The sequence below is a fragment of the Anomaloglossus baeobatrachus genome, chromosome 12, assembly GCF_048569485.1.
Source record: "Anomaloglossus baeobatrachus isolate aAnoBae1 chromosome 12, aAnoBae1.hap1, whole genome shotgun sequence".
Lineage (NCBI taxonomy): Eukaryota > Metazoa > Chordata > Amphibia > Anura > Aromobatidae > Anomaloglossus > Anomaloglossus baeobatrachus.
The window spans coordinates 19,486,819-19,513,819 of NC_134364.1; the positions used below are offsets into that span (position 1 = coordinate 19,486,819).

Consider the following 27,001-nt stretch of genomic DNA (forward strand, 5'->3'; position numbering starts at 1 on the left):
CCGGAAGGTAGAGCTACGAACAGAAGGTGTTCGTCTCCTATAACGAAGCGTAGAAACGCTAGTGCTCTGGATCAATCGGCACGTGTGGATAAGCATCCTTGATGCCTAATGATGCTAGGAAATCTCCTTGGGACATTGAGGCGATGACATGGCGGAGGGATTCCATCCGGAACCGCCTGGTGTCCACGAGCTTGCTGAGCAGTTTTAGATCCAGAACGGGACGGAACGGCCCGTTCTTATAGGCACCGCAAATAATTTGGGGTAAAAACCGTGACCTTGTTCCTGAAGAGGAACGGGGGTCATCACTCTTTCTGCCTATAGAGTGCACCCTGTTTGCAGAAGAGCAGCGGCTCGGCCGGGAGGTGGAGAAGTTCTGAAGAATCGAGTTGGAGGACGAGAAGTGAGCTCTATCCTGTACCCGTGAGACAGAATGTCTCACACCCAACGGTCATTGACCTATGGCAGCTAAATATCGCCAAGGCGGGTGAGCCTGCTACCGACCGAGGATGCGGAGAGAGGAGGCCGCAAGTCATGAGGAAGCCGCCTTGGAAGCGGGTTTTCAGACTGTCTCTTTTTTGGGCGTGACTGAGCCCGCCAAGAATCTGAGCTCCTCTGATCCTTTTGAGTCCACATTGGACGAGGAAAAATGGGACCTGCCCGAGCCTCGAAAAGACCGAAACCACGACTGCCTCCTGCTCTGTTGGGGTTTGTTGTGTCCGGGCTGAGGAAAGGATGAATCCTTACCCCTGGACTGTTTAATGGTTACATCCAAACGCTCACCAAACAGTCGGTCAGCAGAAAAAGGCAACTGGTTAAGCACCCTTTTTTGGAAGCAGAATCTGCCTTCCATTCACTTAACGAGCAGACCAGGCTCTGCTTAAAAACACGGAGCAGCGGAGGCTACTGCCGTACGGTTCGCAGAGTCTAGGGCAACCTGAATCGCGTAAGAAACAAATGCAGACATTTGAGAGGTTAAGGATGCCACCTGCGGCACAGATGTACGTGTAACCGTGTCAATCTGTGTAAGACAAGCTGAAATAGCTTGGAGTGCCCCAAGGGTGAGAATGCTGGAGCCAACGGTGCGCCGACAGTCTCATAGATGGATTTAGACCAGAGATCCATCTGTCAGTGGCATCTTTAAGTGCAGCTCCATCTCCCACTGCAACTATGGATCTAGCTACAAGCCTGGAGATTGGAGGATGCCGCTTGGGACACTGGGTCCAGTCCTTGACCACGTCAGGGGGCAGGGATAACGTGTATCCTAAGCCGTTTGGAGAAGCGCATATCTGGATAAGTGTGGTGTTCCTGGACTGCCTCTCTGAAGGCAGAGTGGTCCAGAAAAATACGTGAAGCTGACTCCTCCACTGGAGGAGCTGGGTGAGAAATAACCAACATTCTATTGATGGACGCTATAAGATTATTCACTATGGCGTCACCATTAGGTGTATCCAGATTGAGAGCGGTCTCAGGATCAGAATCCTGAGCCGCTACTTCCGCCTCATTACACAGAGAGTCCTTCTGCTAGGACCCTGATGAAACCGAGGGCCGCTCATAGTGAGCCCGCTTAGGCTGTCTGGGACTGACGTCTGTGCAGAGCCGTGACTCTGGGATGCGTGTGACATTCCCGGAGCTGTTAGTTGTTCACACTGAGGGGGGCCATGGATCAATGATTCAACAGTGCCCATGTTGTGAGAGACATGTCCGGACTGCTAGGCTTCTAGTATCATAGCCATAGTCTCAGAAAATCTGTCAGTAAATACTGCAGACACCGTCCTCATCCTCTGGCCATTAGCAGAGACTCCGGCTGAGTTGGATATAATGGGGGTCTATGTAACCTGCCGGCCGTATAGCCGTACATGCTGTACCGGCTGCATAGAAAAACATGTGGTTCTGCACCTTTGTTTTACACAGAGAATATGCTGATAACTCCTCCGCACAATCCAGGAGGGTATATACAACGTGCGACCAAACAGTGCAATGTATATAGTACAAGCATATCTATAAGTGCACTTCTGCACTAGTGGGGTTAGCACCACAGGTGCTGCTTAACGCCTGTTGCAGCGATTGTGTGACTATCAGAATGCCAGGGTCTTCCACACTTGTCTCTGTATCGTACAGAAACTGACACTAATGGCTGCCGGCGTCCTGTGTAGAGAAGGAAGCCGTGGGCGTGCCTGAGAAAGTGCGGGAATCCGGTTTCACAGTGCACACAGTGAGAGGGGTGGAGTATGCAAAACATACTCCAGCTCTCAGCGCTGCTGTGCTATGCAGCGTCACGCCCCTACCCTGACTGTCAGGCCTGTGGGCGGTAACGAAGGGAGACTAGGCCCAGAAGCCGGGGACTCGAGTTAATAAGCGCGGCCGGCATATCAGTGCTGGCCGGCGCGGAAGTCCCCGGCGCACCACAAATCCCAGCGGCGCCTTAAATAAAAATGGCAGCGGCGGTTAGCGCAGTAGTCACCCAATACACTAACACACCCAGCAACGCTGTGGTGTGCGATGGCACTAGTGCAGACAGCGCCGCTGTCCCTGGCGCACTAACACACCCAGCAGTGCTGCCGTGTGTCTGCGCGGTCCCCACAGGGACACAGAGTACCTCCATGTAGCAGGGCCATGTCCCTGAAGATACTCCGCTCCATGTCCAGCAGATACCAGGGGCTGTGGATGGAGCACGGTCTCAGTGCCTGGAGACCGATAGAATCCCACTTCACCCAGAGCCCTGTAAAAAGGGATGGGGAAGGAAGCAGCATGTGGGCTCCAGCCTCCGTACCCGCAATGGGTACCTCAACCTTAACAAACACCTCCGACATGAAGTGGGGTGAGAAGGGAGCATGCTGGGAGCCCTGTATGGGCCCTCTTTTCTTCCATCCGACATAGTCAGCAGCTGCTGCTGACTAAACAGTGGAGCTATGCGTGGATGTGTTGCCTCCTTCGCACAAAGCACAAAACTGGTGAGCCAGTGATCCCACTGGGGGTGTATAGCCAGAAGGGGAGGGGCCTTACACTTTTAAGTGTAATACTTTGTGTGGCCTCCGGAGGCAATAGCTATACACCCAATTGTCTGGGTCTCCCAATTAGGAGCGAAAAAGAAATGGTCACTTCCCGGAGGGCTACGTCTATCCTCACCACTGCCATGTCCAGTGTAGATACAGTGATCCGGTGGTGTGAAGTACAACCTCTCTACATATCCTCACTGCACACACACACACCTTCATCACTTCCAGTACTAAGGGGATTATTCCGGTTTACCCCAAAAAGACTTACCGGTTCAGTCAGTGTGCTGTCCTTCTCCAAAAACTGAACGACACAATACGCCAGCTGAAAGGAGAAAAATGTTTACAAAAAAAACAACACAGGAAATGTGCATTTTCTGTATGACAAGGAGAATTCTAAAACTTCATGGCGGCTTTTAGTACGCTTTTTATGTTTTTAATTTATCAATTGGGCTCATTTTGCGCCTTAACAAAACCTTTCATTTCTTTTCTGGAATTAACATCCACCATTGGCATAAGGAAGGGTGAGAATGAGGAAGAGGTGAAGAAGGATCTTGTGTTCTGCCCGGACTCGGACTCTTTTTCTCTTTGTATTTTCTTTCCATTGTTTAAGATCCATAAATTCCCCCCCCCCCCATCTACATACCTGTATGAGGGATTGCTTTTTTTGCAGGCTTAGTTGTAGATTACAATGACACCATTCAGTTTACTACGCAAAAAACGCAATTCCACAATTATTTTTTAATATTTTTTCTTGGGCGTGTTCGTTGATTGGTAAAAATTCCCTGGCAACATGATAGTCAGTACGATTACAGCGATCCCAAAGCTTTTTTCTTTATCTTTTGTTTAAAAAAAAAAAAAATTCACTTCTGTCATTTTTTGAGACTGGCAGTGTTTCCATTTTTCGGTTGATGGACCTGTGTGAGGGCGCTGAAGGTTTTATTGATACACTTTTGGGGGGTAGGTCGGATGTTTTCATCACTTATTGTATTTTTTTCAAGGAGTTGTAGTGACCCAAAAAAAATAAAAAATAAAAATGCAATTCTGGTGTTCAGATTTATTTTTCCCTCTTTACAGTTTTCTCCTATCGCGTTAATAAATTTGATATTTTGAGAGATCAGACTTTCATAGACACTATGATTTTTTTATTTTTTTTCCCAATGAGGGAACTTCATTCTTTTTGGAAAAAAAGTCCCAAACTATTTTTCTAGTCCCACATAAGGGCTTGAACCGGCAATTGTCTGATCGGCTTATGGTCCCGTTACAGACCAATAACGAACAGCGATCAAATATACTCATGACGCGCTCGTTCACACAGGTTGCCCAGCACTGATGGGAATTGAATAACCACTAATCCCCAGTATTCTAGGTTACAGGCGGTACAGCTGCTTACACAAATACATTAACGATCCAGTCATGTGCTTTTCTAGTTTTTGGTGACTGGCAGCCCTTTGACGTGTATTTTCAGAAATCTGCAACAAAATCTGCACGTCCATTGTGAAGCCAGCAAAGTCTATGAGAATTCAGAAGTGCTGTGCCCACGTTGAGTATTTTTCCCTTGTGTATTTGGTGCAGATTTATTTTTTTTTTTCTGCATCAAATCTGCACCAAATACATAAGCGAAAAATATGCAACGTGGGCACAGCACTTCTGAATTCTCATAGACTTTGCTGGCTTCACAATGGACATTCAGATTTTGTTGCAGATTTCTGAAAGAAGGGAATTTTGTTTACTTACCGTAAATTCCTTTTCTTCTAGCTCTAATTGGGAGACCCAGACAATTGGGTGTATAGGCTATGCCTCCGGAGGCCGCACAAAGTACTACACTTAAAAGTGTTAAGCCCCTCCCCTTCTGCCTATACACCCCCCGTGCTCCCACGGGCTCCTCAGTTTTGGTGCAAAAGCAAGAAGGAGGAAAAAGAATTATCAACTGGTTTAAAGTAACTTCAATCCGAAGGAATATCGGAGAACTAAAACCATTCAACATGAACAACATGTGTACACAAAAAAACAGGGGCGGGTGCTGGGTCTCCCAATTAGAGCTAGAAGAAAAGGAATTTACGGTAAGTAAACAAAATTCCCTTCTTTTTCGCTCTATTGGGAGACCCAGACAATTGGGACGTCCAAAAGCAGTCCCTGGGTGGGTAAAATAATACCTCGTAAGAGAGCCGTAAAACGGCCCTTTCCTACAGGTGGGCAACCGCCGCCTGAAGGACTCGTCTACCTAGGCTGGCATCCGCCGCAGCATAGGTATGCACCTGATAGTGCTTCGTGAAAGTGTGCAGGCTCGACCAGGTAGCCGCCTGACACACCTGTTGAGCCGTAGCCTGGTGCCTCAAAGCCCAGGACGCTCCCACGGCTCTGGTAGAATGGGCCTTCAGCCCTGAGGGAACCGGAAGCCCAGCCGAACGGTAAGCTTCGATAATTGGCTCCTTTATCCACCGAGCCAGGGTTGATTTGGAAGCCTGTGATCCTTTACGCTGGCCAGCGACAAGGACAAAGAGTGCATCCGAGCGGCGCAGGGGCGCCGTACGAGAAATGTAGAGTCTGAGTGCTCTCACCAGATCTAACAAGTGCAAATCCTTTTCACATTGGTGAACTGGATGAGGATAAAAAGAAGGTAAGGAAATATCCTGATTGAGATGAAAGGGGGATACCACCTTAGGAAGAAATTCCGGAACCGGACGTAGAACCACCTTGTCCTGGTGAAACACCAGAAAAGGGGCTTTGCACGACAACGCTGCTAGCTCAGACACTCTCCGAAGAGAAGTGACTGCTACTAGAAAAACCACTTTCTGCGAAAGTCGTGAGAGGGAGATATCTCTCATTGGCTCGAAAGGTGGTTTCTGAAGAACCATCAGCACCCTGTTTAGATCCCAGGGTTCTAACGGCCGCTTGTAAGGTGGAACGATGTGACAAACTCCCTGCAGGAACGTGCGTACCTGTGGAAGTCTAGCTAGGCGCTTCTGGAAAAACACAGAGAGCGCCGAAACTTGTCCCTTAAGGGAGCCCAGCGACAAACCCTTTTCCAGTCCAGATTGAAGGAAGGACAGAAAAGTAGGTAATGCAAATGGCAAGGGAGAAAAACCCTGAGCAGAGCACCACGACAGAAAAATTTTCCACGTCCTGTGATAGATCTTGGCGGACGTTGGTTTTCTAGCCTGTCTCATAGTGGCAATGACCTCTTGAGATAACCCTGAAGACGCTAGGATCCAGGACTCAATGGCCACACAGTCAGGTTGAGGGCCGCAGAATTCAGATGGAAAAACGGCCCTTGAGATAGCAAGTCTGGTCGGTCTGGTAGTGCCCACGGTCGGCCGACCGTGAGATGCCACAGATCCGGGTACCACGACCACCTCGGCCAGTCTGGAGCGACGAGGATGACGCGGCGGCAGTCGGCCCTGATCTTGCGTAACACTCTGGGCAACAGTGCCAGCGGAGGAAACACATAAGGGAGCTGAAACTGCGACCAATCCTGAACTAAGGCGTCTGCCGCCAGAGCTCTGGGATCTTGAGACCGTGCCATGAACATTGGTACCTTGTTGTTGTGCCGGGACGCCATGAGGTCGACGTCCGGCACCCCCCAGCGGCAACAGATCTCCTGAAACACGTCCGGGTGAAGGGACCATTCCCCTGCGTCCATGCCCTGGCGACTGAGATAATCCGCTTCCCAGTTTTCTACGCCTGGGATGTGAACTGCGGATATGGTGGAGGCCGTGGCTTCCACCCACATCAAAATCCGCCGGACTTCCTGGAAGGCTTGTCGACTGCGTGTGCCGCCTTGGTGGTTGATGTATGCCACCGCTGTGGAATTGTCCGACTGAATTCGGATCTGCTTGCCTTCCAGCCACTGCTGGAACGCTTTCAGGGCAAGATACACTGCCCGTATTTCCAGAACATTGATCTGAAGCGAGGACTCTTGCCGGGTCCACGTACCCTGAGCCCTGTGGTGGAGAAAAACCGCTCCCCACCCTGACAGACTCGCGTCCGTCGTGACTACTTCCCAGGATGGGGGTAGGAAGGATTTCCCCTTCGATAATGAAGTGGGAAGAAGCCACCACCGAAGGGAGGCTTTGGGTCGCCTGAGAAAGGGAGACTGTCCTGTCGAGGGACGTCGGCTTCCTGTCCCATTTGCGTAGGATGTCCCATTGAAGGGGACGCAGGTGAAACTGCGCGAAAGGGACTGCTTCCATTGCTGCCACCATCTTCCCCAGAAAGTGCATGAGGCGCCTCAAGGGGAATGACTGGCCTTGAAGGAGAGATTGTACCCCTTTCTGTAGTGACTGCTGCTTGATCAGCGGAAGCTTCACTATCGCTGAGAGGGTATGGAACTCCATGCCAAGGTATGTCAGCGATTGGGCCGGTGTCAGATTTGACTTTGGAAAATTGATGATCCACCCGAAACTCTGGAGAGTCTCCAGGGTAGCGTCGAGGCTGTGTTGGCATGCCTCTTGAGAGGGTGCCTTGATCAACAGATCGTCCAAGTACGGGATCACCGAGTGACCCTGAGAATGGAGGACCGCAACTACAGTAGCCATAACCTTGGTGAAAACCCGTGGGGCTGTTGCCAGGCCGAATGGCAGTGCCACGAACTGTAGGTGTTCGTTTTCTATGGCGAAGCGCAAGAAGCGCTGGTGCTCTGGGGCAATCGGAACGTGGAGATAAGCATCTTTGATATCGATCGATGCAAGGAAATTTCCTTGAGACATTGAGGCGATGACGGAGCGGAGGGATTCCATCCGGAACCGCCTGGTCTTTACGTGTTTGTTGAGAAGTTTCAGGTCCAGGACTGGACGGAAGGACCCGTCCTTCTTTGGGACCACAAACAAGTTGGAGTAAAAACCGTGGCCCTGTTGCTGAAGAGGAACAGGGACCACCACTCCTTCTGCCTTCAGAGTGCCCAGCGCCTGCAGAAGAGCCTCGGCTCGCTCGGGAGGCGGAGAGGACCTGAAGAATCGAGTCGGGGGACGAGAGGTGAACTCTATCTTGTAACCGTGAGACAGAATGTCTCACCCAGCGGTCTTTTATTTGTGGCAGCCAGGTGTCGCAAAAGCGGGAGAGCCTGCCACCGACCGAGGATGCTACTAGAGGAGGTCGAAAGTCATGAGGAAGCCGCTTTGTTAGCGGTGCCTCCAATGGTCTTTTTAGGACGTGACTTAGACCGCCATGCATCAGAGTTCCTTTGTTCTTTCCGAGACCTTTTGGACGAGGAGAATTGGGCCTTGCCCGCGCCCCGAAAGGACCGAAACCTCGACTGCCCTCTCCTCTGTTGGGGGATGTTCTGTTTGGGCTGGGGTAAGGATGTGTCCTTTCCCTTGGATTGTTTGATGATTTCATCCAAGCGCTCGCCAAACAGCCTGTCGCCAGAAATTGGCAAACTGGTTAAGCGCTTTTTGGAAGCAGAATCTGCCTTCCATTCCCGTAGCCACAAGGCCCTGCGGAGTACCACCGAATTGGCGGCCGCAACCGCCGTACGGCTCACAGAGTCCAGGACAGCATTAATAGCGTAAGACGCAATTGCCGAGGTCTGGGTGGTAATGGATGCCACTTGTGGCGCGGCCGTGCATGTGGCTGCTTCAATTTGCGCTTGACCTGCTGAGATAGCTTGCAGCGCCCATACGGCTGCGAATGCTGGTGCAAAAGAAGCTCCGATAGCTTCGTAGATGGATTTCAACCAGAGCTCCATCTGCCTGTCAGTGGCATCTTTGAGCGAGGCCCCATCTTCCACTGCAAGTATGGATCTAGCCGCCAGTCTGGAGATTGGAGGATCCACTTTGGGACATTGAGTCCAACCTTTAACCACGTCCGGGGGGAAAGGATAACGTGTATCCTTAAGGCGCTTAGAAAAACGCTTATCTGGACAAGCATGGTGATTCTGGATTGCCTCTCTGAAATCAGAGTGGTCAAGAAACATACTCTGTGTACGCTTGGGGAACCTGAAACGAAATTTCTCCTGCTGCGAAGCTGACTCCTCCGCCGGAGGGGCTGAGGGAGAAATATCCAGCAACTGATGGATGGACGCAATAAGATCGTTCACTATGGCGTCCCCGTCTGGAGTATTAAGATTGAGAGCGCTCTCAGGATCCGAATCCTGATCAGCTGTCTCCACATCATCAACCAAGGATTCCCCCCGCTGAGACCCTAAACAATATGATGTCGAGGGACATTCTAAGCGAGCCCGCTTAGTCGATCTGGGGCTGGGGTCTAAGTCAGAACCCTCAGCCTGGGATGTATGAGATACCCCGGGAGGACAAAGAAGGTCCAACTGAGGGGAGCCAGGGAACAATGATTCACCAGAGTCCCTTTGCTGAGATACCGGCCTGGACTGCAAGGCTTCTAGTATCTTAGCCATAGTCTCAGAGAGTTTTGCAAACTCAGTCCCCGTCACCTGGACAGTGTCAACAGGTGGCTCCCCCTGGGCCCCTCTTAGCATAGGCTCCGGCTGAAGAAGTGCCACAGGGGCCGAACACTGCACACAATGAGGGTCAGTGGAACCTGCCGGTAGTGGGGTCTTACAAGCGGCGCAGGCAGCATAATAAGCCTGTGTTTTGGCACCCCTGCCGTTTATGGGCGCCATGCTATAGTTTTCCCTGAGTAACACAATAGGGTATATAGCCAGAATGAACTGTGCTCATACAATGTAAAGTATATACAATACACAAATAATGTACCAATATACTACAGCACCATGGGGCTAGCACCAACAGGTGCTGCTTACCAGCCGCCTAAAGCGGTTGTGAGGCCACCAGAGACAGTGTCTGGGTCTCCCAGGATTTGTCCCCCTCTGCAGCGTCCGAGGAGCTGACAGGAATGGCTGCGGCGTCCTGACGAGAGGAGGGAGCTGGGGGCGTGGCCGAGAAAGTGCGGGAACTGGTGCTCACACTGCGCACAGTGAGGGGGGTGGAGTATGTAAATCATACTCCAGCCCTCAGTGCTGCTCGCTCTGCAGCGTCCCGCCCTTCCCCTGCCTGTCAGGGCTGAGGGCGGGAGAAAAGGAAACTAGGCCGCAAGCAAGCCGGGGACTCTAGTATAAACGCGGCCGCCGTAAAAGCGTGGCCGGCGTGAAAGTCCCCGGCGAACTACAAGTCCCAGCCGCGCCGCAGTCTCCCATGGCAGCGGCGGTTAGTGCGGTAGCCCCTACATATAAACACACTCAGCGACGCTGAGTGTGTAATGGCACATATAGACCCGGTCAGCGCCGCGGTCCCCGGTGCACTAGCACACCCAGCAAAGCTGAGGTGATGCCGTGCACGGTCCCCACAGGGATACAGAATACCTCCAAGATGCAGGGCCATGTCCCTGAACGGTACCCGGCTCCTATCCATCAGGCTCCACAGGAGTTGTGGATGAAGCACGGTCTCAGTGCCTGGAGACCGATAAGATCCCACTTCACCCAGAGCCCAGAGGGGGATGGGGAAGGAAAGCAGCATGTGGGCTCCAGCCTCCGTACCCGCAATGGATACCTCAACCTTAACAACACCGCCGACAAGAGTGGGGTGAGAAGGGAGCATGCTGGGGGCCCTATATGGGCCCACTTTTCTTCCATCCGACATAGTCAGCAGCTGCTGCTGACCAATCTGTGGAGCTGTGCGTGCGTGTCTGACCTCCTTCGCACAAAGCAAAAAACTGAGGAGCCCGTGGGAGCACGGGGGGTGTATAGGCAGAAGGGGAGGGGCTTAACACTTTTAAGTGTAGTACTTTGTGCGGCCTCCGGAGGCATAGCCTATACACCCAATTGTCTGGGTCTCCCAATAGAGCGAAAAAGAAATACGCATCAAAACTACACAGCGTGGGCACTGGGCCTTACACTGCCAGAGAACCTGGAATGAGGGCTCGTACAAGAGCGCATTCTCCGAATATCAGCTCTTTTAAAAAGGGCCATTATTGTCCCTGCTGTGACCATAGACGTACGCCGAACATTCACGTGTAGGGGGGCAGCCGCAGGAGCAGTCTTCACGGCAAAGATGGGGCATTACCTGTGGATGGTAGACGCTGAGAGACTTCACTTTGTGTAACGGTAATAACACCTTCAGTAAGAATATCTTGTGCTCTTCTTTTAATGGTAAGGCAAATCCATTAATTATACTGGAATACAGAATAAAAGTTTATATTATTGCAGCTCGATAACAACAGATCAATGAAGCTCAATCAGCGCTTCTCAACCATTGGGATGGTGATGACCAAACCAGTGATGAAATGATGACCGATCTGCCAATGTAAGGATTAATCCAATACCTTACGGTAGTAGGTCCTAGTGGTTATCCGAATTGCAAGAAGGCAATCTCTATACCTTGCTGCACTATATGTTTGTGCTACATAAGCAATGGAAAGAAACAGGTAACTGCCGGGCCAATGGTGCACTGCAGTAATAGGATCTCTTGTGTATAAAGCTGCTAAATCAAGTATAACCTCTGAGCGGAAGTTTGCTATAGTGTTTGCTTATTCTCGAGGTGGCCACCAGGGGCGCTGTGTGACCGGAGATGGCGGTAAATGTGACCCTCTTCCCATTGTTCCTCCAATTCACAGCTCTGGCTAATAGAAGCGAATGACGAAAAAGAAAACCCCTCCTGCTCGTATAGCATGCGTAAAAAATAATAAATGCCTGAGATGTACCGACCTTCCAAGGATTTCCAGCAGCTCCGCTATGCCATTGTGATGTTCTGTTTCATAAATAAACCTAAAAAGAAAATAAAAAAGCACTGATGAGAAACAGAAAACGCGTCTGCACCGACCTACAACCGCCGCCACTCAGCCGTCACAACAGAAAAGAAGCCGCATGTGCGCTGATCATTATCAATGTTAACCTTTACATACAGTAGTCACAAAATAGCAATACACATCATGGTCTGATAAATTATTCAAACCAAATGAAGCTAAAGAAATCAATAACATTTTTAAAAAATTAGTCTTTATTTCAAAAAACAAATCTATAAGATGGTGTAAACAAAAAATAAAAAAATTTATATATATATATATGTGTGTGTGTGTGTGTGTGTGTGTGTGTGTGTGTGTGTGTGTGTGTGTGTGTGTGTGTGTGTGTGTGTGTGTGTGTGTGTGTGTGTGTGTGTGTGTGTGTGTGTGTGTGTGTGTGTGTGTGTGTGTGTGTGTGTAGCTTCTGCCTCCGGAGGACACACAAAGTACTACACTAAAAAGTGTAGCTCCTCCCTCTGAGCATATACACCCCCTGGATAACCAGATCTAGCCAGTTTAGTGCAAAAGCTGAAGGAGAATAGCCACCCACAAGTAAAGACAGAGCAAGAACCGGAACAACCGGAGCCTCTGTCTACGACAACAGCCGGTGATAACACGCGGAACAAGAAACTGCCAACAGGCAACAGGGAGGGTGCTGGGTCTCCCAATACGGAACTATAAGAAAAAGAATTTACGGTAAGTAAACAAAATTCTCTTTTTCTTTATCGTTCCTATGGGAGACCCAGACATTGGGACGTCTCAAAGCAGTCCATGGGTGGGAATAAACAGAAAACTGAGAAGTAGGCGGAGCCTAACTTCACAAATGGGAGACAGCCGCCTGAAGGATGCGTCTGCCCAAGCTTGCATCTGCCGAAGCATGAGCATGCACTTGGTAGTGCTTTGAAAAGGTATGCAAACTAGTCCAAGTGGCAGCCTGACAGACCCGCTGAGCCGTAGCCTGGTGCCTGAAAGCCCAAGAGGCACCGACAGCTCTGGTAGAGTGTGCCTTGATCCCCGGCGGGGGAGGCACCTGAGTACACTGGTAGGCATCGGAAATGGCCGACCTAATCCAACGAGCTAAGGTCGGCTTAGAAGCCGAGAGGCCCTTACGCCGACCTGTGGTTAGCACAAAAAGAGAGGTGCACCGCCTAAGAACAGCGGTGCGAGACACATAGATCCGGAGCGCCCGCACCAGATCTAGAGTATGCAACGCTTTTTCAAAGCGATGAACAGGAGCCGGACAAAAGGAAGGCAGGGAAATGTCCTGGTTAAGGTGGAAAGGAGAAAACACCTTAGGGAGAAAGTCCGGAGTCGGACGGAGAACCACCTTGTCTTGATGAAAAACCAAAAAAGGTGACTCCGAAGAGAGCGCAGCCAAATCAGAGACTCTCCTGAGGGAAGTTATGGCCACTGGAAAGACCACTTTCTGTGAAAGACGAGACAAAGAAACCTCCCTAAGAGGCTCAAAGGGGGGTTTCTGCAAGGCCGTGAGGACCAGATTGAGGTCCCAGGGATCCAAGGGCCGGCGGTAAGGCGGAATGATGTGAGACGCGCCCTGCATGAAGGTGCGCACCTGAGCCAGCCGGGCGATACGCCGCTGGAACAACACTGACAGAACCGAGACCTGTCCCTTGAGGGAATTGAGGGATAGTCCTAGCTGCAGACCGGACTGTAGAAAGGACAGAAGGGTCGGCAAGGAAAAAGGCCAAGGAGCATGGCCGGAAGAGCGACACCAGGACAGGAAAAGTCTCCAGGTCCTGTGATAGATTTTGGCCGAGGAAGACTTCCGAGCCCGAGTCATAGTGGAGATGACTTCAGGAGGAATACCAGAAGCCGTCAAGATCCAGGACTCAAGAGCCACACCGTCAATCTGAGAGCCGCAGAATTCTGGCGGAAAAACGGACCTTGTGAGAGAAGGTCTGGACGGTCCGGAAGATGCCACGGCACCTCTACGGACAGATGGAGCAGGTCTGGGTACCAAGCTCGCCTGGGCCAGTCCGGAGCAATGAGGATGACCCGACGGCCTCCATTCTGATCTTGCGCAGAACTCTGGGCAAGAGAGCTAGAGGGGGAAACACGTAGGACAGACGAAACTGGGACCAATCTTGAACCAGAGCGTCCGCTGCAAAGGCCTGAGGATCGTGGGAGCGAGCCACATAAACCGGAACCTTGTTGTTGTGCCGGGATGCCATTAGATCCACTGCCGGAGTGCCCCACTTGCGGCAGATTGACTGAAACACTGCCGGATGCAGGGACCACTCGCCACTGTCCACGGTTTGATGGCTGAGATAATCTGCTTCCCAGTTTTCCACGCCTGGGATGTGGACTGCGGATATGGTCGACTAGGAGTCCTCCGTCCATTGAAAGATGCGTTGAACCTCCAACATTGCCAGGCGGCTGTGTGTCCAGCCTTGGTGATTGATGTAGGCAACCGCTGTCGCGTTGTCTGACTGGACTCGTATGTGCTTGCCCGCGAAAAGGTGGTGAAAGGCTAGGAGAGCTAGAAGCACAGCTCTGGTTTCCAGCACATTGATCGAGAGGGCTGATTCGGACGGAGTCCAAGTGCCCTGTGCTCGGTGGTGGAGACATACCGCTCCCCAGCCGGATAGACTGGCATCCGTGGTGAGGATCACCCAGGACGGGGCCAGGAAGGAGCATCCCTGAGACAGAGAGAGGGGCCGAAGCCACCACTGAAGGGAGCCCCTGGTCTGTGGCGACAGAGCCACTAGCCTGTGCAAGGAGGAAGTCCGCTTGTCCCAACAGCGGAGAATGTCCAGCTGCAGAGGACGCAGATGGAACTGGGCAAAGGGAACAGCCTCCATTGACGCCACCATCTGACCCAGCACCTGCATTAGGTGCCTGATGGAATGACGGCGGGGCCTCAGCAGAGAGCGCACCGCCAGATGGAGGGACTGCTGTTTGACTAAGGGCAGCTTCACAAGTGCCGGCAAAGTCTCGAACTGCATCCCTAGGTACGTGAGCCTCTGGGTCGGAGTCAGAGTGGATTTGGGCAGATTGACAAGCCACCCGAATTGGGCTAGAGTGGCGAGAGTGAGCGAGACACTCCGCTGACAGTCTGCGCTGGATGAAGCCTTGACTAGAAGGTCGTCCAGGTAAGGAATCACTGCCAACCCCTGGAGGTGCAGAACCGCAACCACTGCTGCCATGACCTTGGGGAATACTCGAGGGGCCGTGGCTAACCCGAAGGGGAGAGCCACGAATTGGAAATGTCCCTCTCCGATTGCAAAACGTAGCCAACGCTGGTGTGAAACTGCAATTGTCACATGCAGATAGGCATCTCTGATGTCGATGGATGCCAGGAAATCTCCTTGGGTCATTGAGGCAATGACTGATCGCAGAGACTCCCCTTTGTGCGCCAGTTGGGTTTTTGGTCCTTGGCTGAGTTAGTGGACGAGGCCGAGGGCTTAGAGGATGACCAGTTGGAGGAACGAAAGGAACGAAACCTCGACTGGTTCCTACCCTGGGCAGGGCCGGAAGGAACCGTCCTTTTTGGGGACTAGGAAGAGATTTGAGTAGAAACCTCTGAACCGTTCCCGGGCGGGAACCGGTACAATTACTCCGTTGGCCTGCAAGGATGCCACGGCCTGAGAGAAGGCGGCGGCCTTGGAGCAGGGGGGAGTTGACAGAAAAAATCTGTTTGGCGGGCTGGAAGAGAATTCTATCCTGTAGCCGTGGGAGATGATATCCCGCACCCACTGATCGGAGACGTGTTGAAACCACACGTCGCCAAAGTGGGAGAGCCTGCCACCGACTAAGGACGTTGCTGGCGCGGCCAGATAGTCAAGAGGAGGCTGCCTTAGTGGCAGCAGCTCCTGCGGTCTTCTGTGGACGCGTTTCCTGGTTTTAGTTTGTGGCATGGAAGTACTCTTCCCGCCAGTAGCTTCCTTAATAATTTCATCCAGTTGTTCACCGAATAGCCTGGATCCAGCAAAAGGGAGCCCAGCAAGGTGCTTCTTTGAAGAAGCATCTGCCTTCCACTCTCGAAGCCACAAGGTCCTGCGGATAGCGAGGGAATTAGCCGAAGCCACCGCAGTGCGGTGAGAAGCCTCCAGCATGGCAGACATGGCATAGGATGAAAAAGCTGAAGCTTGGGAAGTTAAGGCAACCATTTCGGGCATAGATTCCCTGGTGAGGGAATGCATCTCCTCTAGAGAAGCAGAGATGGCTTTGAGAGCCCACACTGCTGCAAAAGATGGGGAGAACGAGGCCCCTGCCGCCTCATATACAGATTTGGCCAGAAGGTCAACCTGGCGGTCAGTGGAATCCTTAGGAGAGGTGCCATCAGCCACTGATACAACGGTCCGGGCTGAGAGTCTAGACAGCGGAGGGTCTACCTTTGGTGAATGAGCCCACTCCTTGACCACCTCAGGTGGAAAGGGAAACCGGTCATCAGAACCACGCTTTGGGAACCGTTTGTCAGGACAGGCCCTAGGCTTGGTCACAGTGGCCTGAAAACTGGAGTGGTTAAAGAACACACTCCTTGTCCTCTTAGGTGAGGTAAACTGGTGCTTTTCTGCCAGAGAAGGTTGCTCCTCTGATACTGGCGGATTGAGGTGCAGTACAGAATTAATGGACGCAATCAAATCACTAACATCTGAGTCACTTTCAGACAGATCAATGGGGCACATGCAGGTAGCCTCCGAGCCCCCAGTAAAGGCATCCTCCTCGTCCTGCGAGTCAGCTCTTGAATCAGAGCCGCGGGATGAGGAAGGAGAGAGGACCCTGCGTCTCCTTTTAGGAGGACGGGGTCTGGGACCAGATGAAGAATCCTCTGTGAGCTCCGCTGAGAGAGCCCTAGCAGCAGAGGCGCCCTGAGAAGGGGGCTGATGCATGTTCAGCAAAGTCCGGGACAACTGTCCCATGGAGTCGGCAAAAGACTGGGAGATTGACCTAGAGAAGGATTCTACCCAAGCCGGGGGTTCAGCCACCGGAGCCGGAGCAGCCGGAGGGACCACTGTGGGTGTGATTCCAGGCTGAGGCATTGTCAGGTTAGAGCAGGCATCACAATGTGGATATGTGCTCGGTTCAGGCAGCACGAGATTACATGCAGTGCATATTGAGTACAGCCTTGCAGCCTTGCTCCTCGTGTGAAACATGCTGCTGAAGTGGGGGCTCTGAGCCAGAATGACCCCCAGATAGTATATAAGAAGGTCCACAACCGGAGGTTGTGGCTTACCAGACCGTTTGTGTGCCCTCCAGATCCCACAGCCCGGACCCCAAGCAGCTTAGCAGGGATGTTGCAGCCAGCGCTGATCCAGAGAAAAACGCTGAGAAAATGGCGCCGGAGCGAGGAGAGGGGGCGGGACCTGCTCTGAGAGCGGGATCTGGAGGGCCAAGGAGACTTACAGGGGAGGGGACATGTACTCAGAGGAGTGTCCCTCCCCTGTGCCGAACGGCCGCTGGGCGGAGCCGCACTGTCCCTCTGCATGATTGACATGCGAGGGCAGTGAAATCGAAAGTAGGCCTCCGGCGAAGCCGGGGCCTAAATTTAAGCAATGCGGCCGGCGCGCAGGCACCATCGGCGCGGTTCTCAGGCGACAACCAGAGAACCGGCCGGAAATGTCAGAAAAGTTACACAGCACACTCTCCCACCATAATAAAGTACCGGGACCCCCCGAATATAAACGTCTCAGGTACTTAGCTTGCTGAGACGCAGGGTTCCAAGTCCCTGGGGATGAGTGCTCCGTCCAGCAGGATCCTGAAGGGCTGCGGATGGAGACCGGTCTCCTGCAAAGCAAGGAGAACCGTGCTGGCTCCCACTTCAAGCCAGAGCCCGAGGGATGCTGAAGGAGCGCGGCATGTAAGGCTCCAGCCCTGGAATCAACCTTAACAGCACCGCCGACACAGTGGGGTGAGAAGGGACATGCCGGGAGTCCAGGCTTGGACCCGCTTTTCTTCAAAAACTTTCCAAAAATGAAAAATCAGATGAGAATGCATGTGTGGATGTATGCCTCCTGAACACAAAGCAATGAACTGGCTAGATCTGGTTATCCAGGGGGTGTATATGCTCAGAGGGAGGAGCTACACTTTTTAGTGTAGTACTTTGTGTGTCCTCCGGAGGCAGAAGCTATACACCCAATGTCTGGGTCTCCCATAGGAACGATAAAGAAACTAATTTTTTAAAAAAAACTTTATTGATTTTTTTTAGTTTAATTTGGTTTGAATAATTTATTGCTATAGTTTGAAGCTTTACCACTTTGTGGGGAAATAAAAATTTATACGGGCATATTGTGAATAAAGTCACAAAATTGCGTATTCTATAATAAAAAAAAAAAAGTATATTTTCATAGCACAAACAAATGACAGCACCCATAAAAACTTCATAGGAGTATTCCCCCTCCCCCCCCCCCACACAAAAAAACCAAATGTGCGCTCCATTGAGGCTGGCGCATTTCTCAGAAGGTGCCCTATTGGTTTCTAGCGAAAATCCCCCCCCCAATGATATGACTGTCCAGACTCACTGGGAAAGGGATAAAGTGATCTAAATTCTCTCGTATCCCCTGTGACACTTCTGGGACAGATGCTGCCCGCCATGTTGGCATTTCTAAGCATGGAGAACGGTCCAGGGTTGCAATATTCATCTAGTGTTCGGCATTGAGGTCTACAACAAGCGAGTTGTGTGCGAACGGAAACCAGACACACTGGCAACATCTAAGGTCTTTTGACGGTATGACACCATAGGAGGCGTTCGATGCAGTGTTGCAATGCGGCACTGATCTTAATGGCACCGTGTAGCCGCAGCCTTGCGGTAAAGCCAAGCTGACCCATGTAATGACTGAGTCCTGCGGGGAAAAGATAGCAGACGGCGGTCACTTTTACAATGAAAAGGTCAGCCGTGCTGGGAGTCGGGGAAAGCTGCAGGCAGCGCAGAACATTCACCACGAAACACGGATCAAATATCGACAGGATTGAAAAGTATAAATTATTGACGTCAGCCATCACAAAGCAGCAGCTCGCGTGATGCCAGAGGAACGAGCAATGAAGGGTATTTATTACTTCCAGCACGCGGAGAAAAGAACAATACTTCTGACCAGATCCTTCAATTAAGACACAAAAAGACCTCGGTGCCAAGAACATTCTGTACAAGGAGGGAAATCAAGAAATGCACAGAATATGGCTGCTCAGAGATGGAGGGCACACGGGCACATCACTGGGTAATGCCAGGGCTCTATGCATATGTTCAGTCAGGAAGCAGAAGCCATTGGGGATCAATGTCAGCAACAACAGGAGCAGAAGAGGAACAGCAAGACGACCCCAAAATGGGAATACCGGCGATGGTCACGGACAATATGTGCCGTGTCTCTTACTACTGATACCACGAGGAGGTGCCCAGCACCAATTCAGCTGCCATAGGGAGCCCGGCTGCTCCAGGATGGATTACATAGTCTCAAGAGCATGGAGGAGACAAGGATCGGGCCGTGGAAGGGCACTCACCCAGCAGCGGGACAGGTACTTGCTCCTTTAAACCAGGAGGGACAGTATGACCACTGCCAGAACCCTGCAAAATAACCACCAGTGGCAACTAGTCGGAAATCTTCTGGACAAACTCCATGACAGTGACATGATGGTCCGACATCTTGAGTTGGGAGCTCTGCACACAGCCCAGCGACGCGCAGAAGGATTCGCGGGAGAACTCTAGAATTGGCAGCTCCGCCATTGGCGCCTCGTTCTCTTCAGTCACCGGCTCGTGTGATCCGGCTGTGATGTGTAAGTCTGGAGATGCCGTGATGACGGTCACTCGTTGTGACCAGTTGGGCGAGTGATGGGCTATCCTTGGAGAATTGTAAAACCTCCACATGATACTTAGCAGTACCCTGATGTCATTGGGAAGAAATCCTCAGAGCCACTGTCAGCCCCCAGTCTGGTGCAGTGGACCCCGGGACCTCCTGGTGCAGGTCACTGCCCGGCCTCACGTGGCCACAAAATCTAGGCACTGATCCCCATGACTGGCCCTCACGTCCCCATATCTAAATCCAACAGACATCCTCGGCAACATGATGTATCTGACGCCACTGATTAGCTCCACAGACTGTGCCGGAGCCGCTGATATCCAGGACACAATCCAACGGCTCGTCAGGAGCAGGGCCGGACTCCAGTAGTGCACACTGGCACACAATACTCAGCTGCATTATGAGTTCCCGCGATTAAATTCACCCAAATTTGCTCCTCCTTGGATTTGGTTTAAATTTTGGGGTGATTTGAAGTCCCGTCCTCACTACTCGATGATTTTGGTTTCCATTCTCCGTTGATGCGTTGTTTTGCTTTCAGCTGATTACACATTTTATATTAGATCCGATGTGCGATTTAGGACCTTCTTTCATTTTTGGGGGGGGGAGGCGTATATTATTGTAATTCTTGGATACATTCATCTCCGAGAAAGCTGGGTGGTAAATACTGCCCATTATCTTAACCTTTCGGCTTTCACAGTGCACCCGGTACAGGTTCTGACCCACACTCACCTATAAAATATATTATTGATCTGTTTCCTGATGTAAGCCCGGAGGCCTAAGAACTTGCCATAGATCCGGTGGAGGGTCGTCTTTAGGAAATCCCTTTCTCTGGGGTCTTCACTGTCAAAAAGCTCCAATAACTAGGAAATTAAATTAAAAAATAAATACAAAAAAAAAAAAAAAACCAAAAACCCCCCCAGAAAAATAGCAAGAAATTAAAAAAAAAATTCCAAACCTGAAGAACAAACTTCTGATCAATGTATTTCTTTGCTACATTGGGTTGGAAGTCGGGAGATTCCAGGAACCGCAAGAAAAATTCATACACAAGCTGAAAGAAAAAAAAATATTAATGACGTGGAATAAAACTTTCTGCTCACAGGGACTATTACGAACGGCAAACGCTCCAGGACTGAGACACTGTTATACAGCACTTGTGACATTGACTGTCAGGGAGTCCAGGGGCTGTGGAGATTTTTGGGAGTATTTATCGCCGAAATATGCTCCATCTGGGGTTTAATACAATTTATTGTCCTCAGCTATCAGCACTTTAAATTGTTTTTTTTTTTTTTGTTTTTTTTTCCACCCCCTTGTAAACTGAAGCCAAGAGTCTGGAGGACATATAAGCGGTCAATACCTGCAGGTGAGGCCACGCGGCCTCCAACGTTGGTTCATCTTCCTCGGGGTCAAACTCTGCTCCTGTCGGATTGGAGGACGGAGGTAATGTCCGGAACATGTTCACCGCAAACTATAAAGAAACATGGAGGAGTTACTAAAGACAGAATATCCAATACCAAGTCCTATCTATCAAAACGCTCACATTGGTCAATGTGGCTCATGTGCTCAATGCCAAGTGGTGTGTGTAAAGGCCTGATGATTTTCAGGTTAGGGCGTCAGGAGAAAAAAAGAAAAAAAAAATAATTATGTTTAGTGGGTGGTCCTAATAAATGACTAACTGCCCTTCCTGTATAAGCATGCATCCAGAGCTAGCACTCAGGGGTCCAGTGGGCAGGGATGGCACCCACAGCCCAACACTCATTAGTCCCGCCCACTGGACTCTTGAGAAGACCAGTTATAATGTAACTTTTTCCAAAAAAATATCACTCTGCTAAGCTCCCCCTGCTCTATAACATGGTGCAGAGACTGAAGGCAATTTAACGGTGACAGATTCCTTTTGTGATTTGCGGTCGGTAAATGGAAGCCTATAGTTTAGATTGAACACGTTTCCATTCCCTGACAGCAAGTCACGAGGTGATGCCTCAGTATAGGCTTGTGGTTCTGGCTTCGCTCTCTGACGGGCTCACCATGTGTACGACCTCAGGGTAGATCGGTTCCGTGATCACGTTGCGATTGTGGGTTATATATTCCACCATCTCGCTCAGCGCCGCTCTCTTCACTTCCTTCCATTTCAGGTCGCTTAGTGGGTCCGAGACGAAATCGAAAAGGACGCAGCACTGCCGCAGCTTCTGGACGAACAGCTTCTCCTGCTCAGCCGGGGGCACATCTGTAAAAGAAAAGAAATAGTTAACTTAAGAGGGGGGGGGGGAAATGTGGTGCCGAGAGACACGTCAGCTATATCGCTCGTTACTTCTGCCATCGTCTCTAAATGTTCTTGTAACTTTTCAGAACAATCCGTCCTGCGTGTGTGTACATTTCCATTACATGACATATCTTGCATTTTTCACCAGTTTTCCCCTCTGCAGGCTCCATTTATAATTTTCAGTTGTCTCTGAGCTAGTGGGTAGAGATGAGCTGCCATGAGGTCTCTAATACACCACACAGAGACATAAGGGAGTCCTGCTCCCCCGTCTTTATATAGGACAAGTTCAAAAGCAGCAGCATGGTGAGCATTACACAGCAGTACTGAGCAGTGTAGATGTGAAGCTCTGCGGTGAGGTAAAAGACTTGTTAGAATGCTCAGCGGCATCTTTCTGCCCAATTTCTCACTCCTCATCCCTCTACATTCGGTGTTTGAGCAAGACAGCTGCTTTTTCAGAATGGATGACAAGCTCAGGAGGAAGTCAGGGGAGAGGAGGGTGATAAGTGGAGAAAGAGGCATATTTTTCTGATATGATATATTACAAAATCTCAAACTCATTTACTATTGGTTTAATCAAAGATTGTTGATAATTGAGTTCAGAAGGGTCTGCAGCTCTAATTAATGTTACATCTTAATCTATTCTCACTCGGTGGCGCCTCCTAGTCCCCTGGCTGTACAGGGGAACTGCATTCAGCACCAATTACAATGGAGCAGACTGTAGATTTCTGATTTGCAGCTGACTGGGGGCGCCGCTGTGCAAGGAAAAACAGTAAAAAGGAACGCCGCGCAAAACCAGAGCTACAAGCCTCAGGATAGGTGGTCAGCCACCACCGCCCAAGAAAAAAAACAAAAAAAAAAACATGAAAACATCAAGGCCTATCCTAAGGAGAAGACATTGGGACAGATCATCATCAGATTGGCAGGGGTCCGACCCCACCACCAGTCAGCCGTTACCAGGTTTCGCCCAGAAAAGGAGGACACTGCGCCATAAATCGTGTAGTGGCTGTTCTCCTGCATTGCGGCTCGGCTCCTATGAAAGTGAATGTAGCCCAAAAACTGCCCCCGCACCGTGTACTTCGAGCGATTGTCTGTTATTAGAATATGCTGCCTTTCTTCTGAAAGCCCTTCCTGATCTCTGGCACTGCTGCTTGGGAGTAGCATTCATTATTCTGCACATGACGGATAATGGAGGCTAATGACAGAGTGCGCGGTCTCTCCGGAGAGGGGCCATTACTTTCCCTTCCAGGTAGTGAACACCATAAAATCACTGATCTGAATACAGACGAATGTCAGGAGGACGCACGCCATGTCCTCCCCGCGCTGCCCCGTCATCATCACGTCACAGGTTTCCAGGCAAATCTGCCCCCATCGCGTCCACGCCCTGCAACGTGACGCACCAACGGAGATTATGTCACCCAATAATCGCTAATGTTTTACAAAAAATTGTGGTGGGGAAAAAACGCGACACATCTGTCAGGTGTGAACGCAGCAATGTGCAGCACATGTGCAGACTGTGGCGTCCATGCCGCTAGGGTGACAGGATGAAAGAAAGCGCATTTATCCCAGGACACTACGCGCTCCGCGTCTCTAATGCACGGACGCGTTCATCTCAGGAAGCGCGGTGGCGACGGGCAGGGGCGGCACGTTTACCCGTACAAGTCAATACAGCATCCAACATGTATGAGGGTAGAGAGTGAAGTTGTAAAGGGTTAAATAAACCACATAAATTCGAAAACCTGGACTTAAAATAGCCCCAAAAACAAAAGAAAAAAAAAAAAAAAGTTTTCTGTTCCCATTTCTGTGGCCAAACAAACAGACACTTCTGAGGAGACGGGGACCATTGATGCGGCTGCTACGGGATACAAAGCCTCGATGAAAGCATGTGCGGAAGTGGAGCCCGGCAGCGCTGCCAGGAGGGTCCGCTGCGCCCCTCACCGTGAGGTTTGAGGATACAACGAAATGTGGGTCCAGTCCTGATCATCTGCAATCATCAATGGGAATATGTTTAGTGCGTGCGGTGGAGGCCTGCTCACAGCTGAGGGTCTGCTACTGCTGCATCCAACACAATCCGGCCAGGCTGCGTCACATTATGTGCACAGAGTCTTTCCCGATGCAGACCCCAAACTCAGCCGGGACCCCAGTGACCCAATACAGGCACAGCGGCACATGCCGAGCCTGACGCCGGAGCATAGCACGATGCACGGCTCATCACCTGCACTGAATAAGTGGCGGATCCCCCGGGGGCCGCACTGTAATGATGGAGTACGAGATCAGGGGTCACATGGAACGGCAGACGCGGATTTATAATCTGTAGGAAAGATGGACACATTGTAAAAAAAAAAACAAACAAAAAAAAACAAATAAACACAGGGCACACGTCCTATCATTGCATTCTGGTTCATCATCCAGCCCCATCGCGCTCCAGCCTGGTCCCATCGCCTCTGGTGTGCAACCGCCAGAATTACTGCCCCCCTCCCCATATAACCTCCGCATCCCCACCTACGCCGGCTGCCTGTACTAAAGTGGCAGAACGGCCGGTGGTGCGGAGCTCACCGATACCAGCGCAGTCCTGTAAAAGGAGCCTCCGGGGTAACAAGTCTGTCTATGACATTTCTCCTTCTGGATCTTCCATCATCTGAGTGTAATTACTGAGAAGTGGACGGAACCGAAGCAACTCAGCCACAAAGTGAGGACCCCATAACGTTACAGAGCGGGGGGCCGAGTGCAGAGGAGCAGAGGACAGAAAAGTCTCCACCGCTCTGCTGACCCCGTAACTGCAGAGTCCACACGTCCTCTGGTGACATCCGCACAAACACTGCGCCCACTGGGAGCTTCATGGCCGTACATCCCCAAGCACAGCGCCGAGCCGTACATCCCCAAGCACAATGCCGAGCATTACATCTCCAAGCACAGCGCCGAGCCGTACATCACCAAGCACAGCGCCGAGCCGTACATCACCAAGCACAGCGCCGAGCCGTACATCACCAAGCACAGCGCCGAGCCGTACATCCCCAAGCACAGCGCCGAGCCGTACATCCCCAAGCACAGCGCCGAGCCGTACATCCCCAAGCACAGCGCCGAGCCGTACATCCCCAAGCACAGCGCCGAGCCGTACATCCCCAAGCACAGCGCCGAGCCGTACATCCCCAAGCACAGCGCCGAGAATTACATCTCCAAGCACAATGCCGAGCCGTACATCACCAAGCACAGCGCCGAGCCGTACATCACCAAGCACAGCGCCGAGCCGTACATCCCCAAGCACAGCGCCGAGCCGTACATCCCCAAGCACAGCGCCGAGCCGTACATCCCCAAGCACAGCGCCGAGCCGTACATCCCCAAGCACAGCGCCGAGAATTACATCTCCAAGCACAATGCCGAGCCGTACATCACCAAGCACAATGCCGAGCCGTACATCCCCAAGCACAATGCCGAGCCGTACATCCCCAAGCACAGCGCCGAGCCGTACATCCCCAAGCACAGCGCCGAGCCGTACATCCCCAAGCACAGCGCCGAGCCGTACATCCCCAAGCACAGCGCCGAGCCGTACATCCCCAAGCACAGCGCCGAGCCGTACATCCCCAAGCACAGCGCCGAGCCGTACATCCCCAAGCACAGCGCCGAGCCGTACATCCCCAAGCACAGCGCCGAGCCGTACATCCCCAAGCACAGCGCCGAGCCGTACATCCCCAAGCACAGCGCCGAGCCGTACATCCCCAAGCACAGCGCCGAGCCGTACATCCCCAAGCACAGCGCCGAGCCGTACATCCCCAAGCACAGCGCCGAGCCGTACATCCCCAAGCACAGCGCCGAGCCGTACATCCCCAAGCACAGCGCCGAGCCGTACATCCCCAAGCACAGCGCCGAGCCGTACATCCCCAAGCACAGCGCCGAGCCGTACATCCCCAAGCACAGCGCCGAGCATTACATCTCCAAGCACAATGCCGAGCTGTACATCACCAAGCACAGTGCCGAGCCGTACATCACCAAGCACAGTGCCGAGCCGTACATCACCAAGCACAATGCCGAGCATTACATCTCCAAGCACAATGCCGAGCATTACATCTCCAAGCACAATGCCGAGCCGTACATCACCAAGCACAATACCGAGCCGTACATCACCAAGCACAATGGCGAGCATCACATCCCCAAGCACAATGCCGAGCATCACATCCCCAAGCACAATGCCGAGCATCACATCCCCAAGCACAATGCTGAGCCGTACATCACCAAGCACAATGCTGAGCCGTACATCACCAAGCACAATGACGAGCATTACATCCCAAAGCACAATGCCGAGCCGTATGTACCGTCCCCGCGTTAGCAGCCTGCCGCCGCTGCTCGGATCCGGATCTGGGATGGCTCGAGGGGTCTCCGGACCCGGGGGTCGAGGGGCCACTCAAAATAAAAGGGGGGTTATTTACAGGGGATTGTATAGACAGTTCGTGACGCCAACCGTGGTGCGTGGTAAGGTGTAGTACCACCGCTGCAATGGGGAGTACCCGGAGGCGATGGTGTGGACAGCCAGATGTTTAACCCCTCCACGGGTAGGGGGGATGCCTCGGGACTCTGAGTAGGTGAGAGGGAGATGCCGTTGGGACGGTCAGGGATCACTTAGTACTCACTCAGTCCAATAACGCTGACACTGACAACCGTGGTAAACCAAAATTCTTAGCACTGCTGCAGCAGGGAGGGAGCACGCCTGGATCCCGTGCCCATTGGTGTTGCTTGTTAGCCTGTGGCCTTTTCCGTGGCACCTCACTTCTGATTGGTCCCTCTAGCATAGAACTATTGGGTCCCGCTCACCAGTATGGCTAACTAGGTGATCTTGCTCTCAGGGTTCACGCTTGGGATTTTCTGGACTATGTAGTGGGAAGGTCCTATCACCCTCGTTGCGCTAGTACCCACATTTTGGAGCGGGTGGAGAACGGATCTTGAAGACTCAGTCCTCGTCGGGTAAATTGTCAAGACGCTTGAAGCGCCTTCTCGACCTAGGGTCCACGTACCCCGTCGTGACCTGGCCCCTGCCCGGTGATGGTACAAGGCCACCGGCTGTCCTCCTCGACAGTCCGTGACCCTTGTCATGATCCCCTGCAACCGGGGTCCAGCTCCTACCAGGCCCAGACCACCATCTGCCACCTATTACACCAAGGAGCCCAGCTCCTGACCTCCTCTCACTTTGAGAGCTACTTCTGTTCTGCTCCTAACAGTCCTGACCTCCCCTTAAGCAACCCAAGTGGGCGGCCCTATTCCCTTCAAGTCAGCCACTGGTGTGTCTGGTGGGTGTGGTGCAGAGTGTTCCTAGGATTTTG

The 27,001-nt window shown here is 51.8% G+C and overlaps 1 protein-coding gene across 3 annotated transcripts in view; it reads right to left on the reverse strand.

The window, feature by feature from the left end:
* The window catches only part of PPP2R5C (protein phosphatase 2 regulatory subunit B'gamma), an 82,817-nt gene that overhangs the window by 10,647 nt on the left and 45,169 nt on the right, over positions 1–27,001 (reverse strand). For all 3 annotated transcript variants that reach the window (XM_075330469.1, XM_075330470.1, XM_075330471.1), the window contains 7 exons: positions 21,457–21,656; positions 20,790–20,900; positions 20,391–20,483; positions 20,165–20,295; positions 11,611–11,670; positions 10,970–11,078; positions 3,265–3,318 (listed from right to left, as the gene is read on the reverse strand). In XM_075330469.1, coding sequence (XP_075186584.1) covers positions 3,265–3,318; positions 10,970–11,078; positions 11,611–11,670; positions 20,165–20,295; positions 20,391–20,483; positions 20,790–20,900; positions 21,457–21,656 — 758 coding nt within the window. The remainder of the gene's footprint in view (positions 1–3,264; positions 3,319–10,969; positions 11,079–11,610; positions 11,671–20,164; positions 20,296–20,390; positions 20,484–20,789; positions 20,901–21,456; positions 21,657–27,001) is intronic.